The following is a 21,583-nucleotide window of genomic DNA, read 5'->3' as shown; positions in this document are numbered from 1 at the left end:
TCTGTTTTCTCATGAATTTGGAATCCCCAGTTAGCTGTGAAGCCTTGTAATTCTACCCTTTACACAGCAGTCATCTCAGTATGGTTGAGAGCAGGATAGAATGTGCTGGAATGTACTCCATGACATGTGAAGCCATCCACTTTTACATTATGAGCTGTTTAGCATTGCTGAGAATGTAATGGTTTTGGGGAGAGGACTGTTTATGTGTGGTCAGAGGAGAATGCTATTCGTGCAACGATTTCTACAGCTAGACGTAGCTGCAGATGATAGATGTAGAGAAACCTCTGCACTGGGAGGGAGTTTGGGCCCCTGAAAGGGCGTGGTAGTGGCGGGAGGTGGGGGGGGGGTAAGCTTGGTCTCATTCTCATGTTCTCATCTGGTGCTTTACATGTATCAGAGTCTTATTACATTTTCAACTAACACTTCTGTGATTCTCATTTTTTCTGGCTGAAATGAGCTCTTCTTCCTCAAGCGTCACACCTGATTAAAACGAATCCCTTGATATAATGCACATTGTGAAAAAGATATAGTTACTCTTTAATCAAGCAATTGATAAATAAATAATTGAATGTCTTCACTCGCCTAATTTCAGGACATGTAGGGTATGATTGGTTGTTTTTTCATTTGCAGGGTTCTCCTTCCTGTGACATCATCACATCATGCCTGAGGGGGCGGGTCGCGACAGCCAGAAGAAGTCCAGCAACCAAGGTCAGTTCACCCAGCACACATGGATTCCCAAACAATACACTGCAAAAGAAGTCTCGAAACAAGTAGAATGGATATCAGCCAGTTTCCTTATCAAAAATGTTTTATGTAGATCATTAATTGAAGTGCATCATTTAAAACAAAAGCAACAACAACAAAAAGATTAAAACTTTATAAATGAACATTTCAAAGACATCAAAGTCCCATTAATCAGTGAAAATACAAACAGAGAAGAAAATCATCGGGAAAAGAAAATAAAGCTCCAAAGATTAAAAAAGAAATATCGGATCTTATTGCAAGCAGAGCACAATGATCAATGGAAACGGAGAGTGAGATACGCCCAAGATAAGAGCCGTAATCAAAAATAAAGAAATGCTAACAAATTTCACGTTCTCTCAGAATTGACTCAGAAAAAAAGAGTGCTGCCTACAGACTTTGGGATATTTTTAGACTCTTGCCCCATCCTGCTTAAACATGACAAAAGAATAGTTGCTTACATTATCTGAGTCAAACAAGCTGAAAAATGTCTCGGAAATGCACTGATAATTCTGATTGTTTGGGGCTGGTCCCATGCTATTGGAAAGAGCTGCACAAACATTGAGAGCTTGAAAAAAGCCCTCTGGACAATGGGATAGCAGAGCACCCTGATGAATCTGGTCCTCCTCAGCATTGTTTGTGGTTGTCTAACTTACCCCATTTTAAAAACCATGTAAGAGTATGTCAGTATCTCATTGTGCCTGCCTAACAATACACACAACAGCACCAAAGCTTTACTTTACGATCCTCACACGTGTTTATGGTCCCATCTTTCAGCAGAACTGCAGTGTTGTCCAGTAGGCATCAAATCTCCCCTGCAGTAATAACATAAAAAGAGGTTTGTTTTTAGTCACACATTGCCTGAGAACTGTAAATTCACTGCACTATATTTCTGTGAAAAGCACCTTGTAATCTGAAGAACAAGACAAAGCCAGACTTCCCTTAGCGGTGGGTGTCGCTAAGATTGGCACGTTCTGTAGGGTTTAAAGTGATTTGGGAGTTACCAGAAGGCCAGATGCTTGATTTATGAATTCAAACATCCTGTTGCAATAGTGAAACCTGTGACAGTGAACACCAGCGTGCAACTGAGTTTCTGCACTCACACATCTGCTTGACAACGCTCTTATTTTATTTTTCTGACTGGCTGCTTTCCACAGATTCACTGTTGCAGCTGAAATGTCAAGGGCATTTTGACAGAAAGAGGCTGTCTGAATACTCTCTTTATTTTTGTCAAGTCAAATTTACTTGAATCAATACCCTTACAACAGCTTACATGCACTGCAGCGACCTCTCCACGTAGAATAATTTGAATACACTGTTCCATGGGCCAAAAACAAAACGAACTGAGCATATCATGCCAAGGAATTGGGGATTCAGCTCTCATGATGGAACCACGCCAGCCATTTCTCTCTTGTTTACTAAACGGAACCATGCACCTCTGGCTGAAAACAGTCTAGGGTGTGAAACAGACAGTTTGTGGTTTGACCACTTCCTCTCATTGGCTAGTCAGGTGCTGGCTGGTAAAGGTCTCCGTCTGAACTGCGTGTTAAACGTGATGTGAAAAGAAAGTGTGTTGACACACCCAAACGACTCCGATAGAAAAGCCGTTTTTAGTACAGCGGTCCCCCCTGTTTCTGTGCTCGTGGAGTTTATGCTTTGCTCCTAACTCTTGTTTCTCCTTAAATACGATCTGTTTACTTGCTCAGTCTCAGAGGGACACAACAATGACGTGACGTTCCCTAAAATTATACATCGCTTGAAATGCCAAACAAGGGGAGGTGCATCATGAAAATGGGTGTCTTCTCTCTCTCTCTTTCCGCGCCCCCCCCTCTTTATCTCTTTATTTTATCCTTTTTTTTGGTATCTAGGTGTTTTGCGTCACCACTGGTCAACACAGCCTAGTATGACCTAGGAAATTTGATTTTATTACACTAGATGTGAGCCTGTTTGCTGATGTACACTACAAAGATTTAAAAACAGGAAGCTTCTTGTAAAAATAGTGTATTAGAGATACACACATTTCTCTTTCTCCTCTCTCTCTCTCCCTCTCTCTGTCTCTCACTCTCTCTCTCTTCCTCTGTCTCTCATGCCCCCCCCCCTCCTCCCCCTCCCTCCCCAAGGCTGAGGTGGCCTCATATGACAAGTGTGAGTTTGATGCCTAGTTAGGAAGAGCTGAGATGAGCACTAGTCAGTCACTGCTGGGATAAAAACAAATCAATTCTAATTATTCGGAAGCTTCGTTGCTCTCATGCAGCAGGGGGTGAGCAGGCACACAGGCAGCCAGCTGGGTTAACAGCTTTTAAAGCCCAACCACGCTCACAGGACTGTATGAATTACCAGCGCTGAAATTTGACGTTTATTAGCTAGAGGAAGGGGGGACAAGATTATCAACAGAATGTTTTAGGAAGACCTGCAGAGAGACCGAACCTGCAGTTGAGCGGGTAAGTGACACCTCATGTTGGCACATACTTCTCAGGGCACTTGACATGTTTGCAGACAACAGATTGAAATGCAATGATCGTCTGCTCCTGAACAGAACGCACAGCATGATGCAAAGTCTTCGAGAAGACTTTGGAGGGTATTCCAAAAAAAAAAAAAAAAAATGCATTTGTGCTGAGTTGGAAACCCGTCGTTTTGTGAGCACCATGCAACAACAATTATTTAATGGAATCCCAGGTCATGCTCTGCATTAGTGTGCCTGATTAATGGAGTCATTTTTACACATTTTGAAATTCCCTGTTTTCCACAGCCTGTGTTATGGTTAGGGTAAGGGTTACGTTAAATAAGGACTTTTAATGCAGTAATTAAAGTGTAATAATGTGTAACTGCAATGATGTTTTGATAAATAATTACACAGGAAATGAGTTTCTTCTGTATCCAATCCCAGGCGCTGATGTGGGCTATCGGAATACAGAGTAGCACACATGATATCAGATCATTTATCAGACATATAGACCCCAATGACAAATATCAAATTATTCAGTCCAAAAATCACAGAGTTCAGAGTGGTGCAGGCTATGCATCATATGATAACATTTATGAGCTGCAGTATGATTTGATTATGATAGATAGGACTACAGAAGGTGTTTTTGGCCATGATCAGGGACTGAATTCAGGTCCAGTTCACGCAGTGATCTACACAGTTTTACACTCATACACACAGTATGTCTTAAATTTGCATTTTCAGAGTGAATATCCTTCGACAGTTTCTTGGCCATTTTCCTATGTTAAATAACTGTAAAATTAGATCAATGAAATGCAGATTCCATGTAGTTTTGAATAAGATAAACATTTATGATCATGACTTTCCTCTATAGTCAAACTATCCATTTGGACAACAGAAACTGTCATTGACTATTTTGGGTGTCTCTCTCTCTCTCTCTGAGCTACTTTGCGTGGCCTATTTGACCCAGCCTGTGGTCCCAGCCAGTGGAAAACAAATATTTTTTGATAAATTTGAGCGGTAGGCTAGGTCTGTGTTACTTATGTGTGTAACACTAATAACCAGTAACACCACTTGGGCTGTTTACCATTAGTGTAACTGAATAAAAACCATGGAACACTGCACATAGAAAGGGCAAATGAGAGAATTATATCAGTGTAGGAGTTAAAGAACACAATGTTTTAACATTACTTTATGAAGCATTTCAAACCCACTGAATGCTACCTCCCCATGACAATGCAGTAAGCTCAAAATAACACAGTTTAAGGGCGATGCTATTGTGATGTTTTTGAGCTGAAAGATGAACTGAGATGAACAGAGGAGGATTTGAAGGATTTCTATGAAGTTTTTTGTCCATGATTTTGAATGCTTTTTTTTCCCCATAAATTGCATCCAGCATGACTGAAAGACATTATGTGAAGGCTGGCATCTTATTGAAACGAGCTGGTAATAGTACAAGATAATGATACCAGTCCAGCCATTAGAAAGCTATGTTTAGCTGTAGATGGCAATTCTTTTTTGTCTGTTTCTTTTTGCATTTTTCCAACCATGTATGTCTGCCGCCACAATAGTGTTGATGTTGGAAAGCAGCCAGCAAAAGATAAACACATGCCTTCGAACTGTTTATGAGTGCACTTAAATCAAATTTGGGCGATTAATATTGCCAAAGTGCTTTTAAACCCCTGTCTGAGTGTTCTGGAGCAGGTACTGGAACATTATCCAATGACTTCAGCTAATGGTTAAACGTAGCCATTTGATAAATTGTAGGCAGACTTGGCAGGCAAAGGGGAGAGAGGCGTGTAACAGTCAACCGCGTCGCTTAGCTGTGTGACAGGAAACTGTGAATTGTTCTGCTCTGTGGGCTTTCCTCGTCTAAATGGACCAGCATTGTAGGAACCTCAACCCTACATTGACCCATAAAACAATGCTAGTCCTTTCAAAAACTCTACATTGGCCTGTTTTCACTCGCCGTGATGACCAGACTGATTTTGTGGAGGTTGATGAAGCTTTTCATTCAGTTCATTGTGTTTTATTTCTTTTATTTTATATCTTTCTTGTCAGATGTTCTGGTTGACTTGAGGTGGATCCTCTCTGAATGACTGGAGCATTTGTAAGTGTAATCTCGGCAGCTGTTTCTCTGGAGAATCAGGAAATCGTGATTTTCTTTTTCCTGTTCGTCCTTTGTATGTACTATCGATGTTTTCGCACGAAGCTGCATGAATGACAGACCTACTTTTTGTTTGTTTGTGTATGTGTGTGTGTAGGGGTTGTCTGTGTGTGTGTGTTTCTCACTGTGAATCAGTGAGACAAACTTTTGCTCGATCACACCTTTAGCAGTAGTCTCATTTCCTGAGTTGCTTGGAGAGGAAGTGTTTTCAATAACTCATCATGCACAGATCAACTTTTTACCTCGCCGAAGGAAGGTGCTCCCTAATGCACTTCTAGCCAGTCTTTTAAACCTGTCCTTGTGAGTCTTCACGAAATTTTCATATTTTTCATGACTTCTTTGGCTGTGTAGTAGGTTCCATTAGCTAGAACATTGGTGAGGTCATCTGTAGTTTTTACTTATTTATTTATTTTCTTTCTTTTTTTTTTTGTGGAGCATGCAGCAAGTAACGATATTCAAATGGCTGGAAACGAGAGAAAGAGTCTGTTCTTTTATGAGCAGGGTTTGAGTTTTTTTGATGACAGATTACCCTGCATCAGAAGGCACAAAATGTCATTACAACATGATTAATCTTAACCTCTACAGTCTTTTTTTTTTGTTATCGTTTGTTTATTTGTTTGTTTTTTTGGGGGCGGTGTGGTATTTTTTTTTCACTTTTGGGCTGGTTAAACTTGCTACTTGTTTGAAATAAATTGATTGAAACAGAATTTTGTATAGGATTATGTAGTTTGTCTATGTAATACAGATATATATTGATAACTTTGATTTTTTTTAACTTTCTCAGTATGCAAACTGAAATTGAAATTGATCTTTTTTTCATCTCTGTTTTCTCCTCCTCAGCTGCCAAGCGCCCCTCCTCCGTGTCCTCCTTGAGTAGCATCGTCAGCCGCATGGCCTCATCAGGTGGTGCCTCTCGTGGGAGCTGCACCTCCGTCAACACAGTATGTTCAGACAGTGACCGTGGAGCAAGCCTCAGCTCATCCGCCTCCTCTGCCTCGCTGCAGGATGGCCACTCTTCTTCCTCCTCTTCCTCATTACCTTATGGAGCAGTGCCAGCCTACACCTCCTCACCACAGCGCAACGGCTCTGACATCAGTCTGGATCTCACGCCGCTCTCCCAGCTTTTGGAGGAACGTGGGCGGAGTTCAGGAGGAGCAGTCACCATGGCAACAAAGGACTCTAATCTACCGACTTTATCTGCAACCACACCTACGCCCAAGCTCTCTCGACTGGAAAGGGTGGTGCGGGAGATAGTGGAGACAGAGCAGGCCTATGTACGGGATCTCAAGAGTATAGTGGAGGTGAGACACGTTACAGCTGAGGTCAGACAGTCACAATCTGACAGCACACGTGAACTTATGGAATTATGAGTGCCAGTAGAACAGTTCTTAGAACTAAAACCTTCTGAAGGGCCATTTATGATGTCACAGTGGCTTAAAACACAACAAACAGAATAAACAGCTCAAAAATACTATAGAGAGTGTAGTACCCATCAAAACTCCTGTTTTTCATATAGTTTTCATACTGTTTTTCATATGCTTATTCATGCCACGTATACACTGTGCCTTTCTGTGCATCTGTACAGAGTTAAAAAAAAACAAAAAACTCCTAGCATCCTTTATCTGCACTAGGAAGAATTCACTAGTTTTTAGGGTGTACAAAGGAATCCCACACAAGCTCTTAATCTGGCAGAAATGGTGTCATTTTTTTTTTACTTTGTCTGTAATATAATAGTGAATTAGTTCTTAGGAGGGATCGTTCAGCAGTCTTTTATTGTGAGGCCTGTGATATGCAGTGCTGCCAGTCATCAGGTGAAAGGAGAGGGCGTACGGAGGAGTGCATGGCAGACGATGAAAGTAGCAGTAAATTTGATCTGCTACTTCAAAAGCATGTTTGCACTCTTTCTCACTCAGACAGGTTGGCATGGGACAATGGGGATGCTGTTGCTGGTCTCATGCACACACACATACATACACATGCACACACGCAAACATACACACACATACACACACATGCACACACACAAACACACGCATTTGCACACATGTACGCACACATATGCTCATTCATTTATGCATGCACACACACACTCTCACTCACACATACATGCTCACTAACACATGCACACATGTGTGCCCACACACATGCTCACTCACTCATACATACAGGCTCATTTATACGTACTCAAAAATACATGCTTGCTCACATACACATAGGCATGCACTCAAACATGTACACACACGCGTGCGCACTCACACACACACACACACACACACACAACATAAGAGAGAGCTCTAAATCCAGAAGGCCATTCTTTGTTGACAGCTATCAACACATTTATCATATTCCTTGCGGAAGCTGCCGGAAGGATGGAATTTAGGTGGTGACCTTTAAAAGAGGTTAAGAAATGACTGCCAAGTTGGGGTGTATGGTTGGCCTGTCTTATTTAACACACTTTTAGCAACAGTGGCATGTGAACTGGAAGGTCAAGCAGTGAATGTCAAGGTAATTTTGATAGCTATCTTGAATAGAGATATGTGCCAGAAACTTTGATAATATGAAGAACATTAACAAGGCAGACTGTTATCAGTCAGGTCTTGAGTACGATCTCACAGCTAAGAAAATGGTGTTGAGAGCTGGGGTAATTATTGTGTGTGTGTGTGTGTGTGTGTGTGTGTGTGTGTGTGTGTGTGTGTGTGTGTGAGAGAGAGAGAGTGTGTGTGAGAGGGGTTGTTTCAGAGCGAGAATGTGTGCATCCCTGAGAAAACATAGGCCTATATGTATACATATGAACCATGTGGTCAGTGGGTCAAAGAATGTCCTAAATGCAACCTAGTGGCCACTTGGGCTGCTTGGCTGTTTGAAGCAGACTGTTTTTTGTTTTTTTTTGCCAAAGAATCAGTGAAAAAGCAGAGCCATCTGTTCTGAGGTAGTTTTGTGAGGATGTGCCTTCAAATGAAATGTCTGTAAAATACGTTGTTCAAAGAGAGGGCTCTTGGCAAGAGGAGAGCCACAGTTTTATCAGTCTGCGATCTCCAGAACTGGAGAAGATGGTGTTGGATAGAGAATTTAAATGACAGTGCTGAGTCTGGGAATTGCACATATGACATTTGATTGGGCTCAAGTGGAGAGGTCTGGCTGAGCTTCTATTAGTAATAGTCGTCTGGTTTTGATAGAAAGCCCCATGAACAATGATGTCAGACTTGCTGGAAATAGGAGCCGACCGCAACAAGAGTGTGAGCACAGCGTGTGAGTGTGTGTCTGTGTGTTTCTGCGTGTATGTGTGTGCTTACACAGCACACCCTGTATTGTTAGAAAGTGTTTTGCTCATTTCCAGAAGTATTCATTTTTGAGAGCGTGTTACATGTTGAATCTTGTCTCTGTGTATAAGAGAACATTTGTAATTATACAATGTTGTTATGGTTACTTGTGTGTATTCATACATAAAGGTGCCTCGAGGAGCTGTTAGGATACATTGTGTGTAGACTACACAGAAGAAGGAGAGAATGAATCCCCGTTTCTCTTCTGCTTCATATTCCAGCCAAACAGAACAGGAAATTGGGGGGTGAAGACAGGGTTTGATGGGGGGGAGTTGGCTGTAACCCCCATTCTGGGGCACAGGCAGAGGGAAGAATTGCAGGGGCCCGCACACCGGAGAGGAGAGGAACACACTCACTCCCTCTTCTCCAGTCTCTGACCTAGTTTTCGCAGACAAAGAGTTTGCAAGTGTGTGGAACGTGAGCATCTGTTTCTTTCCTAATTCTCCACTTTCTTTCTCTCTTTCTTTCTTTCTTTCTTTCTTTCTTATTGTTACATTTCTTTGTTTTTCCCCTTTCTTTCTCATGTGAACTCGTTCTCCTTTATTCCCTCGTGTCTCTTAGGTTTTTTACCACTTGTCTTGCACTCTTTCTTCTCATGCTCCTCATACGTCAGACCACAATCCTGTGATATTTCCTTCTGTTTCTTCTGGGCATAATTCTCTTTCTCTCAGTTTGTTTTTTCACCTCTCTCTGCGTAGTTCTGTCATTTCTCTCTCATCCCCTCATCCGACTCTCTGGTTTTTGCCGAGGGTCACACTCGTTGTGGGGAACTGCAGTGGAGGTAAAAAGAAAATCTCTTTTGGCCCGTGGCTCATTGTAAATCTTGGGGTAATTACAGTGGCCACATCCTTCTTGCCATTAAAAGGTGATGAATGTATAGAACCCTTCCTCACCTCATTTTTTTGTGCCCCTTCCCTGGACTGATTGACTCACCCACCGTCTAGGTCTTGAGAAGCAGACATGAAAAGACAAAAAGGCTCCATATTTTACGGTTGAGGAATGCACTGTAGAAGGTTCTGGATCTGGGCATTAGCTGCAGGGAAAAAGAGAGCCTGTTCAGATTAAAATCTTTCTCTCTTCACAGTCCCAGCAAGCCTCAAAATGTGTTTATTTATAGTTGTTTATTGTACCAGTCGAGTTTGCACCTAAATTTAGTTCCTTTTGTTTCTTTCTGGTGGCCTCTAACTTGTCAGCTGCAGAGGCCTGTTTTCTCAGGGGATTATACATTGGTTTCAGCCTTACTCTGAGATTACCTTTGTGTGTTGTTGCCCAGCAGAATCTATTTGTCTGTGAGGTGTTGCACTATCAGATTATCTTGATTTTGGGACATAACATTCGCCAATTAAGGGTTAATGATCCTGAGAAGACAAAGTCTGTCAGATATACAAAATTAGTTCTGAATGCATGTATGAGATCCCTGATAATATGCAAGATTTGTCTGAAATCTATGTGGGTCTGTTGGCCTTCTGTCTTAGCCGTAAGTCAAATGATATATTTATGTAAATGTTATATTAATTATATAAAATATAATGAGGGTCAATATTGTCAAAATGTGAAGAGTAATGACAACGTCAAAAGCCTTCCCCACCTGTTAACTCGGTCATACTTGAAAATGTGAGTATGTGGGGATTCTAAAATCTTTCTTGCAAGGGAGGCTGTGCTCAGCAGTAGCACCGGCCCAGGCTAATTACAGCTAGCTTGTCAGATCAGAGTTAGCAAAGCAAGATAAGAAACTTCAGACAATCTTTCTTGCCTAGTTGAACACCATCCTTGTATCTAAAACAAATCTAAAATGGTCACCCAAACAAATTAACAGTACCAGCCATATAAAACTTTGAGGGGGGAGTGAATACCTTTAACTTAAGATGAAGCTGATTAGGCTGTATTAGCCTATAAAGGACATAGCAAAAGAATGTCTTGGAAGGTCTACAAACTCCAGGCCCCTTCTTCATGGTTCCTTTGTGAAACAGCCTTAGTGTGGAGAGGCCTGAACACACCCAGCTTACTCTTGGCCTTTGGAGAAAGCCAGGCCACCAAGGACCACCTGCTTTCTTGCAGTTTCTACCCCAAGCAGACAGCTCCCAAGCCTGCTGTGAGAAGTAACAGGCTCTAGGGAACGCTGTGATGATGACAGAAGCTAGTGTTTTTTCTCATGAGACAAGCTCAAGTCTTTATTTCCCAGGTCAGGAACGAAAGAGTGCGGAGAGAAAAGATAAATATTATGAGGGCCCTTCACCACCATATCAATTGTCTGGTTTGCTTTCTCAGTCTGGTCTTTTGTGTTTTCGGGTGTTTGGATGAAGACGGGTGAATGGCTCAAGTATGTAGTCGTTCTCATGAAGGAAGGCTTCTGAATAATGGAATTACAGTATTCCTCACTCATGTTGTCAGGTCATTTGGATGTGAGAGGAAAGTCCTGCTGGGTTTACTGGGAAATGCAGGAATGCTTTGGAGCACAAAAAAAAATATTGACTAAAGCCCTCTTCCTCAATTTTAACTCATTTTCTTAGATTTCATCCTGGATTAAGAATCATTTTGATCCATCTACTATTTTATTTGATTTAGAGGCAGATACATTACTTCTGTATGTAACAATGTAAATAAAATATGTTTACATTCAGTATGAAGTTCTAAACTTTCTGAAATCTTTAATGACCAAGATCACCATCGTCACAATTTCTGATCTGGTTCTTTTTCTTTCATTTCTTTTTGTATTTTTAGGACTATCTGGGATGCATCATAGACTGTGGGGACCTGCCACTCAAACCCCAGGAGGTCAGCACGCTGTTTTGCAACATTGAGGACATCTACGAGTTCAACAGGTCTCTCTCTCTCTCTCTCTCTCTCTCTCTCTCTCTCTCTTTCTCTCTCTTTCTTTCTTTTTTCCTTCTTCTGTTCTTGCTTGTGTCTTGTGGCCATGCCTCATTTAGAGGCAGCAAGCTCAAAGACTTCTGCTTGGGTGGCATCAATGTCTGTTTAATGTGTCTCAGACACAATGGCTTGGCCCTAGGCAGAGGTCATCCTCAACAACAAGGACAGTCTCCAGGCTTCAGCCCAAAGGGAGCGCTTATTATTTGAGATACTCTCCAGAAAATTCACCCTCTCTTGCCCTTTCTTCCTGAGCCGCTCAAACCAGTGGTATGCTGGGCGTCAGGCCACAGTCATGAATGAGCTCACTTTTTACAACCATATACAGGGCGTTTGGATTATTACAGTGCAAGGTAATGCCATGCATGCTTACACAGTTTTTAGATGGGGTCATTTCTTCCCCCAGAGGGGTAGTTCCAAAACCACTGTTTCTGTTATTTGTGCCCATCTGCCTTCATGAATGCAAAGTGGTTAAAGATCAGCTGAGAAACTCAAGTAATTCCTTTTCAAGTTGATTTTTCCTTGGTGATTCTTTGGGGATTATGCATGATTTTACATTGTGTTTCATGGTTCCATTTTGTGAAGAATGCCAGTTTACTGATAAGAGTTTGTGTCAATGCCTCTTTGACAAATACAGTCAGTTGGTAGAACTTCTTCAATGTCCATTCTTTCACAGGCAACTTTCTGCCTGTGGTCATTGGTGGTTATGCGAGTGGAGCTTACTGACTGTTTTGTTGTTTTTTGAGGACAAGGTAGGTAAAAGGGAGTTATGTGAGGAGCAAGTGTTGATAAGGTACTAAGAGATATGCTCCTCTTCCTGTAAGTCCTATTCACACACTTACCAAATGAATTGTGTTTTCTCGCACGGAAACAAAATCTCAGTGGAAACCTATGATGCCCTCTTGGTGATGTCACTTGTGGAAAAGCAAAAGATGAACATTGAGTATTTCTTCAAACTCTTAGGCGTGTTAGGGGCCCCTTCAAAAAATTAGATTTTGTCTTAAGAGAATGAGAATTAATCAGTCAGGTCCCTCAGCACTTGCAACCGTGCATTTGTCGCCAGTTTCTCTATGCTTTCCATTTGAGCCCATAATTATTAATCCACTGCCTTGAATGAAAGGCTGACCCAATTTTTCGCTCTGATTCTGACTTACAATTCAGGGAAGGAGTCTCATTTTTCCTCCTCTTCCTTTTACTTACACATTTCTTTGTAAAGAAAAAAAAACCTATCCACTCATTGCTGTGGAATGTAGGCTGTGCATTCACACCCCGTGCCATTAAGTGTAGTTTTTTGGCAATGGCCAGTGGTCTTCAGGCTGAACACTGAAGCCAGATACCCTGAGTCAGGATACCAAGGCTTAAAGATAGAGGCTTACTCCGCGTCCTCCCTTCCTCACCGACTAGCCAGTCACACGTGAGTGGACAAGGAATGAGGACATAGCCAAGCAAGAAGTGCATCCTCGGAAGTAGGGACAGGACTTTTTTCTGTACTTTTCAGTCAAATTTTAGGTCAACTTTTTTATGCTGTCCTCAGTAAAAGTAGAATGCTATGTGCATTGGGAAGCATTTTACGTACTTACTTACTTATTTATTGTTAGTCTGAGAGTTCCAGCTTCATTGTTCAAGGGGGGGGGGGGGTAGATTTTTTACGTTTTTTCCTCAGCTTTGTCAACTGTGTATTACTGCACACAGAGTGGTGTGGTCCACACAGGACAGAATATGTAGTAGAATGGCACAGGCATATGGAATGTGGGAGGCCTCTTTCAAAGGCCTATTCCTCACACAGGGGTCACGCATGACATTTAGCGGAATCTCCCAGATTCAGTTTGAGAGACTTTAGACCTCTGTCTGACCCCTCCCCATGGTGTGACCTTGTCCCTGAACCACACCGGGATATGACCCAGCCAACTCTCGCCCCTTCAGGCTAGATCGGCTGACCTCCCTCTCCATGTGCACCCCAGAACCTGAGCTAGGGAGTCTCCATTTCCAAAAAAGGTTACAGCTGGGCTTCCCCATATACTCCATCAAACAATCTGCATGCTTTCATCTCTATTTGATGGTTTAGTAGAGTGCAGCTCTGGTGTTTCCCTTAGAGGAACTCTCACTATGAACAAAAGCAACAGAGCTTATATACGAATATCCCCCAGGGTGGAATAGGTGTCCATCATCCTCGAGTGCAAATAGAGCCTTGCCTGATTTGGCAGCTCTGACTGGAAATACAAGTATGGAGTAAAAAAAAAAAAGTTCTTGTGTGCACTTTTTATTTGCCCAGTGAATACTACGTTAGCCAAATTAATGGTCGAACATACGGGCAGTGAGAAAAGTAAGATGAAAAAGATGAAAAGAAGGAGAGGGAAAGGAAGGTTAGGCACTGAGATGATTCCTTTGAAACAATGAAGGGGAGGTGGGGGTGGAAAAATGAGGGAATAGGGGAGTTATTTTTCCTTTATTTGGATGAGGGGACCTTTAGCAGGTGACTCCTCCCTATCTGTTCATAACTTTTGAAATATGTGACAGCAAGAAGGGATCATATGCAGGACTCTTCTCCCTACGTTCCCATTTTGGATGTTTCCTTGAACTTCATCTGTGTTCTGTAAGAACACTCGTGGAACACTTGTGTAAATCTTCAGTAATCATGTTTTTCCAGTTTATTCACCAACATGGTCAAAAGCACTGATCTTGTGAACATTGAGATTCAGTTTATTCTTTTATTTTTTTCCCCCCATTGATCCTCAAAGCTATGGCAAATGTTCTGAGAATGAAAGTCTTGGAAAGTAATTAAGATGAATGTAACAAGTATAACTCAAATCTTTTGGGCCAGATAGGCCAATACTTCTCCAGGGGTATTTGTCTAAAAGTGCCAAGAGCTCTGAAGACATGCCAAATCTTAACAGAATTCAACTTGGATACAAACATGCAGACATCCACAGAGATACATGATTAATGATTTCAAAATCTTAACCTCTCCCTTTGAGTTCATAATAACATCTTCATTGTGTACATAATCACATAGTGATTATGTACATTGTGGCATGAACAACTTCATACTCTTATCCCTCTCCCTTCCCACTGAGCTACAGACATCCCAACCCCAAAAACACACAAAGAGAAATTTCAGCTCAGTTTGTGTATTAGCAAACTTTGGTTGTCTCTCGAGAAAGCATTTTACTCAAGTCCCCTCCTCTTGCCTCTAAACCCAAAATGAAGACCCCCTCACCACAGAGGGCAGCCACTAAATGAGCGTCGTCTCCAGAGGAGGAGAGAGGGACACTGAAGGTTGGAGCGTTGTGGTTTCCCTCCAAGCTTCTCTCCTCGACCGCATGAAGGAGCAGGCGCAGTCTTTACAGAGCACCATACTGTTTTCCTTCGGAGGGTCGGTTTGGATTCCTGGAAGACTGGCTTGTCTTGAAACTGAGGGCCTCTTTGCAAAGAGGGCTTGCTAATGAACTGACTGAATTGCATGGTGGTTGGCAAAGTTTCACAAAGGCTTTCGTCAAAGCTTTCAAGAGATTGGATGGATGGGGGTGGGTGGGGGGGAGTTGGTTTCATAATGTCGTCAAGAAATCTCCCTATCCAATCCCTTGTTCACTGAATAGTTACATTACTGGAAAAATGTGTTTTAGAGCAGTGTGTGTGAGTTCTTCACTGCACGTACATTCTTCTCTGTTTTGCGCTGATTCACAACATGGTTTTCCAGAATAAAACACAATCCTCCCCTTACTCCCCTTATTACTCCCTTATCCACTGGATGCTGGCAATGGAGATAAGGTATAAGACTGCTAGTCTTGATTCATTCGGAGTCTGGAATAGGAGATCCTCTGCTAGCCGTTATTTGAAAGATGTAAATCAAGTGCAAGAGGCTCCTCTGAACAGCGTGCTCTCTATGTGTGTCATGATAGAGCTGTAGACATCTTTGTTGGGGGAAAGAGGTGAGCAGACAGCATGTGACCAAAAACAAAGACACTAGCAACAGTCTGGCAATCTTACACCTCTCTCACCTCTACCCCTCACCCTACCTCACCTCCTTCTCGTTACTCTTTTTAGCAGTCAGCTTCAAAAAGTCTTGCAATCATAAAGATGGGGGAAAGGACTGTAGATTTGCAGAGGGGGGAGTTGGGGAAACGGAGGGACGTTGTAAGCGGGAGAGAAGGGATCAGGGGGTTGATAGTGAGCCAAAGCTAGATGCGTTCCATCTGTGTGCGTTTAAGCGATAGCAGAGCCAAATCGACGGAGGAGAAACAAATGAACACTCACTTGAAACAGAGACAGGAGCTTGGGTTCACTCTAAGCCAGACTCCTTCAGCTTGTCCTTTTGAACACTGGCCCTCGGTGCCTCCGCAAATAATGTTCAAACAAAGAGACCCAGCCCAGGTCGATCAGGCTCCCATGCTCTCCATTGCACGGAGGTTTCAAGTATTTACCCTGAGTGCTGTCAAATCTCAACACTCGATGCATTGTTGACTCAGAAGTTGAGCAAAGATGTGTGAAAGACTGACAGGGGTTGTCCATGAGGGATTTGAGCTTTGTGTTTTGCATGGCTGCATTGCTTGGAAACTATATGTCATAAAGTGTTGACCTGATGGCTTTTTCTCTCCAACAGTGAGCTTCTGGAAGACTTGGAGAGGTGCCCCCATGCTGCCGCTATAGCGGAGTGCTTTGTAGAGAGGGTAAGTTTGGAAAATGAGGTCATGCAATCTTATTTGCTTTAGTCAAAGAATGACACACCATTGCGATGAATTTGGACAGAGATTAAACTTCTGCCTGTGCTTCAAATTGCCTTGACCAAACAAAGCCAGAAATTTAAAAAGAGCAAGAACCAAAAAAGAGCACAAAGAGTCAAAGGAATCATTGACTACTCAGCTCTCCTGCTCTCCACTAAAAATATATATGAGGAGCTGTTGAAATGACAAGCTTGCCAAAGGAGAAACAATTCCTCGTTAAGTTATATTAGACAACCACACCTGGACCTTAGGCTTGGCACTAAGACATACTTACAGTAATCTGTGTAGTCTGAGCAATGTTTGGGTTGGAGAGAGAGGGAGAGAGAGAGAGAGAGAAAGCGGGAGCGAGAGAGGGAGAGAGAGAGAGGGAGAGAGAGAGAGAGAGAAAGAGAGAGAGAGAGAGAGAGAGAAGGGCTTTGTAAATGAACCTTAAAATTTCATCCAACTGTCATAGCCTGAGTGGGTCCTGGAGGCATTTTCAACTGCCACTCATGGCACTATATATGTCACAACAATGAATTGGTTTCACTGACATCGAAACCAATCAGGGAACAGGAAAGCCATTATATTAATCATGAGATCAGCCAGCATGTTAGCATCTCCCTCTGTTTATGATTTAGGATCAGGCTTAAAAGAAAGAACCAACTATCAGTTAGATAAGGCTTATTCCTCCCTCACTTAGATTTATCTATCTACGTCCTAGACCTTATAAACCTTGTAAGACATAATGTTTCCTTTTGAGTTGAATGGAGCTCTGTTCAGAGCAATTAGTGACAGCTAAGGAAATTCTGAGAACATTCGATTAAGCTATTACCGGTTGGTTATTTTTGGGGATGTAGTCCCCATTGAGCTTTACTGACCTCCTCTTATTGGATGAGGACAGACTGTCTTGTGAAATAGGCCATGGGTTAAGAAATGAGTGAGAAGAAATAATATAGAAAAAAAAAAACCCTAAAACAAACTTTTGCTTTTTCTGACCAGGGCACCAGTTTACAAAACACAGTACAAATCAGATGTGTTTGCATGGTTACACAGATTCACTCCAGCAGCAGTAATTCAAAATCAAAATCAAAAGTCAACAAAGCAGTCCATATCTAGCCAGATTATAACAGTTTCAGTGCCCAGAGGTAGAATAAATATTCAGTAGTAGTAACAGCTGAAAGTTTTCATCTGAATGTACTGTTTTTATTGTGCACATTTGTCCAGGACCAAGAAGAGAATAAGAAAATGTTGAAGTTGTTTCTTCTTATCTGAGTAACCCGTGGCCCAGATTCCAATCTTTATTTAGTTTATTTATTTGTTCTCTTTGTTTGGATTCATTTTATGTTTTCATAACCTAGATGGCTTCGTAAGAAAACGTTTGAGCGGGAATATGCATCTCAAAGTCCGGGGGCTATGCTAGTGGTTTGTCTCACGACTACATGTGTACCATTAATGTCTTTTGTTTATTTCTCTCTCTCTCTCTCTCTCTCTCTCTCTCTCCCCCTGTCCATTTAGAGTGAAGCTTTTGATATTTACACCATATACTGTATGAATTACCCCAAGTAAGTGAATGACATTTATACTCATGGCTATGTATCACTGTCTCCACTATTATTACACTATTATTCTTTAGGGACTGTTTTGACAAAATACCAATACCTGTGGCGTGGTTTTCACTGTTTAAAACAATGAACTATTGTGTGGAAAGCTCAGTATAAGCTGATGAAAGAAATGTGATGTTTTTGTTAATGTAACTGACAAGTGGGGCTGACAAATTATATCATTAGATCAAAATCAGACGAATGAATTTGTAATTAGAGACATCTTTGATTGATATAGAAATGTTTTCAATTAAGTAATTTTGGTCATTCATCAACCAGAAAAAGAGACACATGAAAGAAAAGAATGATCATAGTTCAGGCTTCTCCCAGTAGAAATGGCTGATGTTTCACCGCAAACTGATTCTTGGCCTAACTTTTGGAGGACACTCGTGTATTTATGGTTGGCTGGCAAAGATGAATTCTTTGTGTTTTCAGCATATCAGTGGCTATTTGAGCAGGAATGCAAACCAGACTACCCCTCCATTCCATCTCTAAAACCAACATCCTCTTTCGATGCAGTAACCAGACAGTGTAGTTGAGGCATGCAGAGATGCTGTCTGTTTTTGTAAATACTTGCACGTCCAGAGAGGAGGCGAAGGTCAGTTGGGGAGTGAGGGGGGGGGGTGTAGTGTTGCGGTTGGTGGTTTATGGGCCCATCCGTTGAATTCATTACCCCTGGTCCTCACGGTAAGATGAAGTGCTGTCAGGCATAGCTTCCTAACTGATGAGTCTCCCAGTGGACCACCCTAAGCTTCGCCGTCTGGCCGTTTCCTCCCTTTCTCCCTTAGCTCTGTGGCCATCCTGAGAGACTGCATGAAGAATGAAAGCCTGGTACGCTTCTTCCAGGAGCGGCAGGCCACCCTCTGCCACTCTCTGCCCTTAGAAACTTACTTACTTAAGCCTGTCCAAAGGATCCTCAAGTACCACCTCCTGCTACAGGTCAGTGTGGCATGCATGACTTTACAATATATGGCTATATTTATGGCTACACATAACAATTGATAGCTACTGTCAGAGCACCACATGTAAGAGATGGCTTATTTTAAAATGTTCCCAGTTGACAATGCCAGGTGTCTTCAGGGCCTAAACTCACTGTCGCATAAATCTGTTGTTGCACGTAATTGAAGTCTACATTATTTGCTGTTGCTGGAGAACTGATTTTTGTTTCTCTAGATGAATGCGCCTTTGAGAGGCTTTGCATTCATTTTTGTGTCAATGTGTCCACCTTGTGGCAGGAATTGTCCAAGCACTTTGACAAAAATGACACAGGATATGAAGTGGTCGAAGATGCAATTATAACCATGACAGCAGTGGCATGGTACATCAATGACATGAAGAGAAAACAGGAGCATGCCGTCAGACTACAGGTACACAGAGACAGCATCATAAATGTTTAATCAAGATGGCCACTTCCTATATGCCGTTCATGATACAAATAAACACATCAGTCTCATGATCATGACATGGTTATTGGTTTATCAGTGAAGTCTCATTTACAGAAAGAAGCCCGTTTTGAATATTTGTGAACATTAGTTTGAGACTGATGGCAGAAAATGATTAAGAAAATGTAACATATATTAATATGAGGGAACAAAACTGTCTTGAGTAGATCCTTTAAGTTTAATATTAGTTAATGAATGTCTTTGATCATTCAAAGTTGCACATGCACATGCAATGAAGTAATTAGAGGGATTCCTACCATTTTTTAGTGATTGCTCAGCCACACAATTCAGCGCATAGATCTTATGTAAACATTTATCTTGACAGGAAATCGAAAGCCTGTTGGTGAATTGGACTGGTCCTGATCTCAGTGGGTTTGGCGAGCTTGTTCTAGAAGGTTCTTTCCGAGTGCAACGGGTTAAGAAGGAGAGGGCATTTTTCCTTTTTGATAAAATGCTGCTGATTGCTAAAAAGAGACTAGAGCACTTCATCTACAGCACACATATCTTTGTAAGTTATTTATTGTTTTGACCAATCCCTAAAGTGCTGTTCTGCCATATTTTCAGTACCCGTTAATGAATCCAAACTCCAGAACTTATGATGATCTGACTAATTTTAACTTCTGGATCTCTATCCCTTTGTGTTGTTTACAACTTAGGTTAACATTTCAATATTTCATTTTCTTTCTTTCTGCTCTTCTCTTCAGTGCTGTAACCTTGTACTAGTGGAGAACATGAAGGACCCCCTTTGTTTCAAGGTGTCTGACCAGACCATTCCAAAACAGCAGCACATTGTTCAGGTAACGCCACACTATAGTCAACAAAGTATGGTACATTATGGCTGATTAAGAATATACTTTATGTAATTGAGTAATCTGGATTTGCTTTTAGAACATTTCATGATTAAGATAGTTGACTGTGGCTTTCTGCAGGCTAAAAACCAGGAGGAGAAGCGGTTGTGGCTACACTACCTCAAGAGGCTAATAGTAGAGAACCATCCTGCATCATTACCCCAGAAGGTTAGCTGACATATAGTATGTTTGTTCACTGGAAGACCAGCTTGTTGGACTGTCTTCCAGAAACCCTTGACACAGATGGTCCAAATGTTTAAAGAGTGATAAGAACTCTGAAAATGTGCTGCCAGCTATATGCGGTCCATATGTGAAAAAAAGAGAAGAAGACAGGAAGACAGGGATGTAAAGAGACATTTGGAACCAAATCCATGAGAAATGATCGAATCCATGGATGATTATTAAATGACTAAATGTGTGTTTGTGTTTTATAGGCAAGGCAGGTTCTTGGTGACAACTTCTGTCAGTGTAAGTACCAATGTGTTAGTCGGATTACCGATCTTTTGATTGTGCCAGTTCCCGTTCATCAGTGCGAGTGTATGTCTTTATTTCTTTCTTTTTCTTTGTTTGTTTGCTTATCCAGCTTTTCAGTTTGATCATGACTCAGTTCGAAAGCCCTCCGCTTCTCCACGGCTGGATGACTCCCGTGGCTATCATCGAGGAAGGAGACAGTCAGGTGTGTAGTTTCTGGTAGTGAATCTGTACAGTGACATTATCACCTAAGGAATTAAATACATACTAGACATCACTTTTGTGCTTATGTTTTTTTCTGTAGAACCTCCAGAATTTATCTACACTCCTGAGAAAGCAAAGAAGAGTCTTCCCCAGCTGTTGGAAGGGAACTTACCATACCGGCGTGGGCGAAGGCAATCAGGTGAAACTCCAAGATTTTACTGACTCTTACCTTCTCAGACAAAGACATGAGCAATGTGTGGCCACATCGTAGAGATCTAGAGAAATGTTATTTATACTTGTAATCCAATTATGTTGTAATTACTGTGATGGTGACAATAGCTCTCTGTCCTTAGCCCCTGCCAAAGACATTGAAGCAGCATTCCAACAAAGTGGTGAGTGTGCCTCTAACTCTCTTATGCTCTTCATTTTTTATGTTTATATTGTAATTTGGTCTGTGATTTTATAAAAACACCACTGTATATAAGAATTAAAGCTTTGTTGTAAACTCAGGTTGTATTTGCATCTGTACTTTTCTGCTTTGCTCACCTATAAACAGAGCCTGTGTTCCCACAATTAAGGGCACATGACCTTGCTCATGTCTGTAATTTCACTTACTATTAATGTTTCAACTGAGGAAAAATTAGATGGATAATGGAAATTGCTTTTTGAGGGCTCATAAAACTACCTTCTTGGTTTTGATGTTATTCTTTCTTTTGTCCACTTCCCTCTTTTAATCTACAATGATTCTGTCATCCTGGACAACAGTTGCTTTAAA

The 21,583-nt window shown here is 41.6% G+C and overlaps 1 protein-coding gene across 1 annotated transcript; it reads left to right on the top strand.

The window, feature by feature from the left end:
• Positions 1-659: 659 nt before the first annotated feature.
• plekhg2 (pleckstrin homology domain containing, family G (with RhoGef domain) member 2) lies at positions 660-20,827 on the top strand. Its single transcript, XM_030778137.1, has 12 exons — positions 660-708; positions 6,192-6,652; positions 11,393-11,493; positions 16,140-16,206; positions 17,758-17,804; positions 18,632-18,782; positions 19,079-19,210; positions 19,611-19,793; positions 19,990-20,082; positions 20,215-20,301; positions 20,568-20,615; positions 20,717-20,827. Exons 1-12 carry the CDS (start codon positions 660-662, stop codon positions 20,825-20,827), a joined length of 1,530 nt encoding a protein of 509 aa, XP_030633997.1.
• Positions 20,828-21,583: the final 756 nt, after the last annotated feature.

This window comes from Chanos chanos, chromosome 6, assembly GCF_902362185.1.
Source record: "Chanos chanos chromosome 6, fChaCha1.1, whole genome shotgun sequence".
Lineage (NCBI taxonomy): Eukaryota > Metazoa > Chordata > Actinopteri > Gonorynchiformes > Chanidae > Chanos > Chanos chanos.
This window is presented reverse-complemented; position numbering and strand designations above follow the sequence as displayed.

Bases quoted from the DNA above. Each gene is read 5' to 3' on its own strand.
- plekhg2 (XM_030778137.1), top strand. From the start codon at position 660: ATGCCTGAGGGGGCGGGTCGCGACAGCCAGAAGAAGTCCAGCAACCAA. The intron at 19,794-19,989 runs GTAAGTTATTTA...TCTTCTCTTCAG, and splicing joins TCTACAGCACACATATCTTT to TGCTGTAACCTTGTACTAGT. The intron at 20,616-20,716 runs GTTAGTCGGATT...TTGCTTATCCAG, and splicing joins GTCAGTGTAAGTACCAATGT to CTTTTCAGTTTGATCATGAC.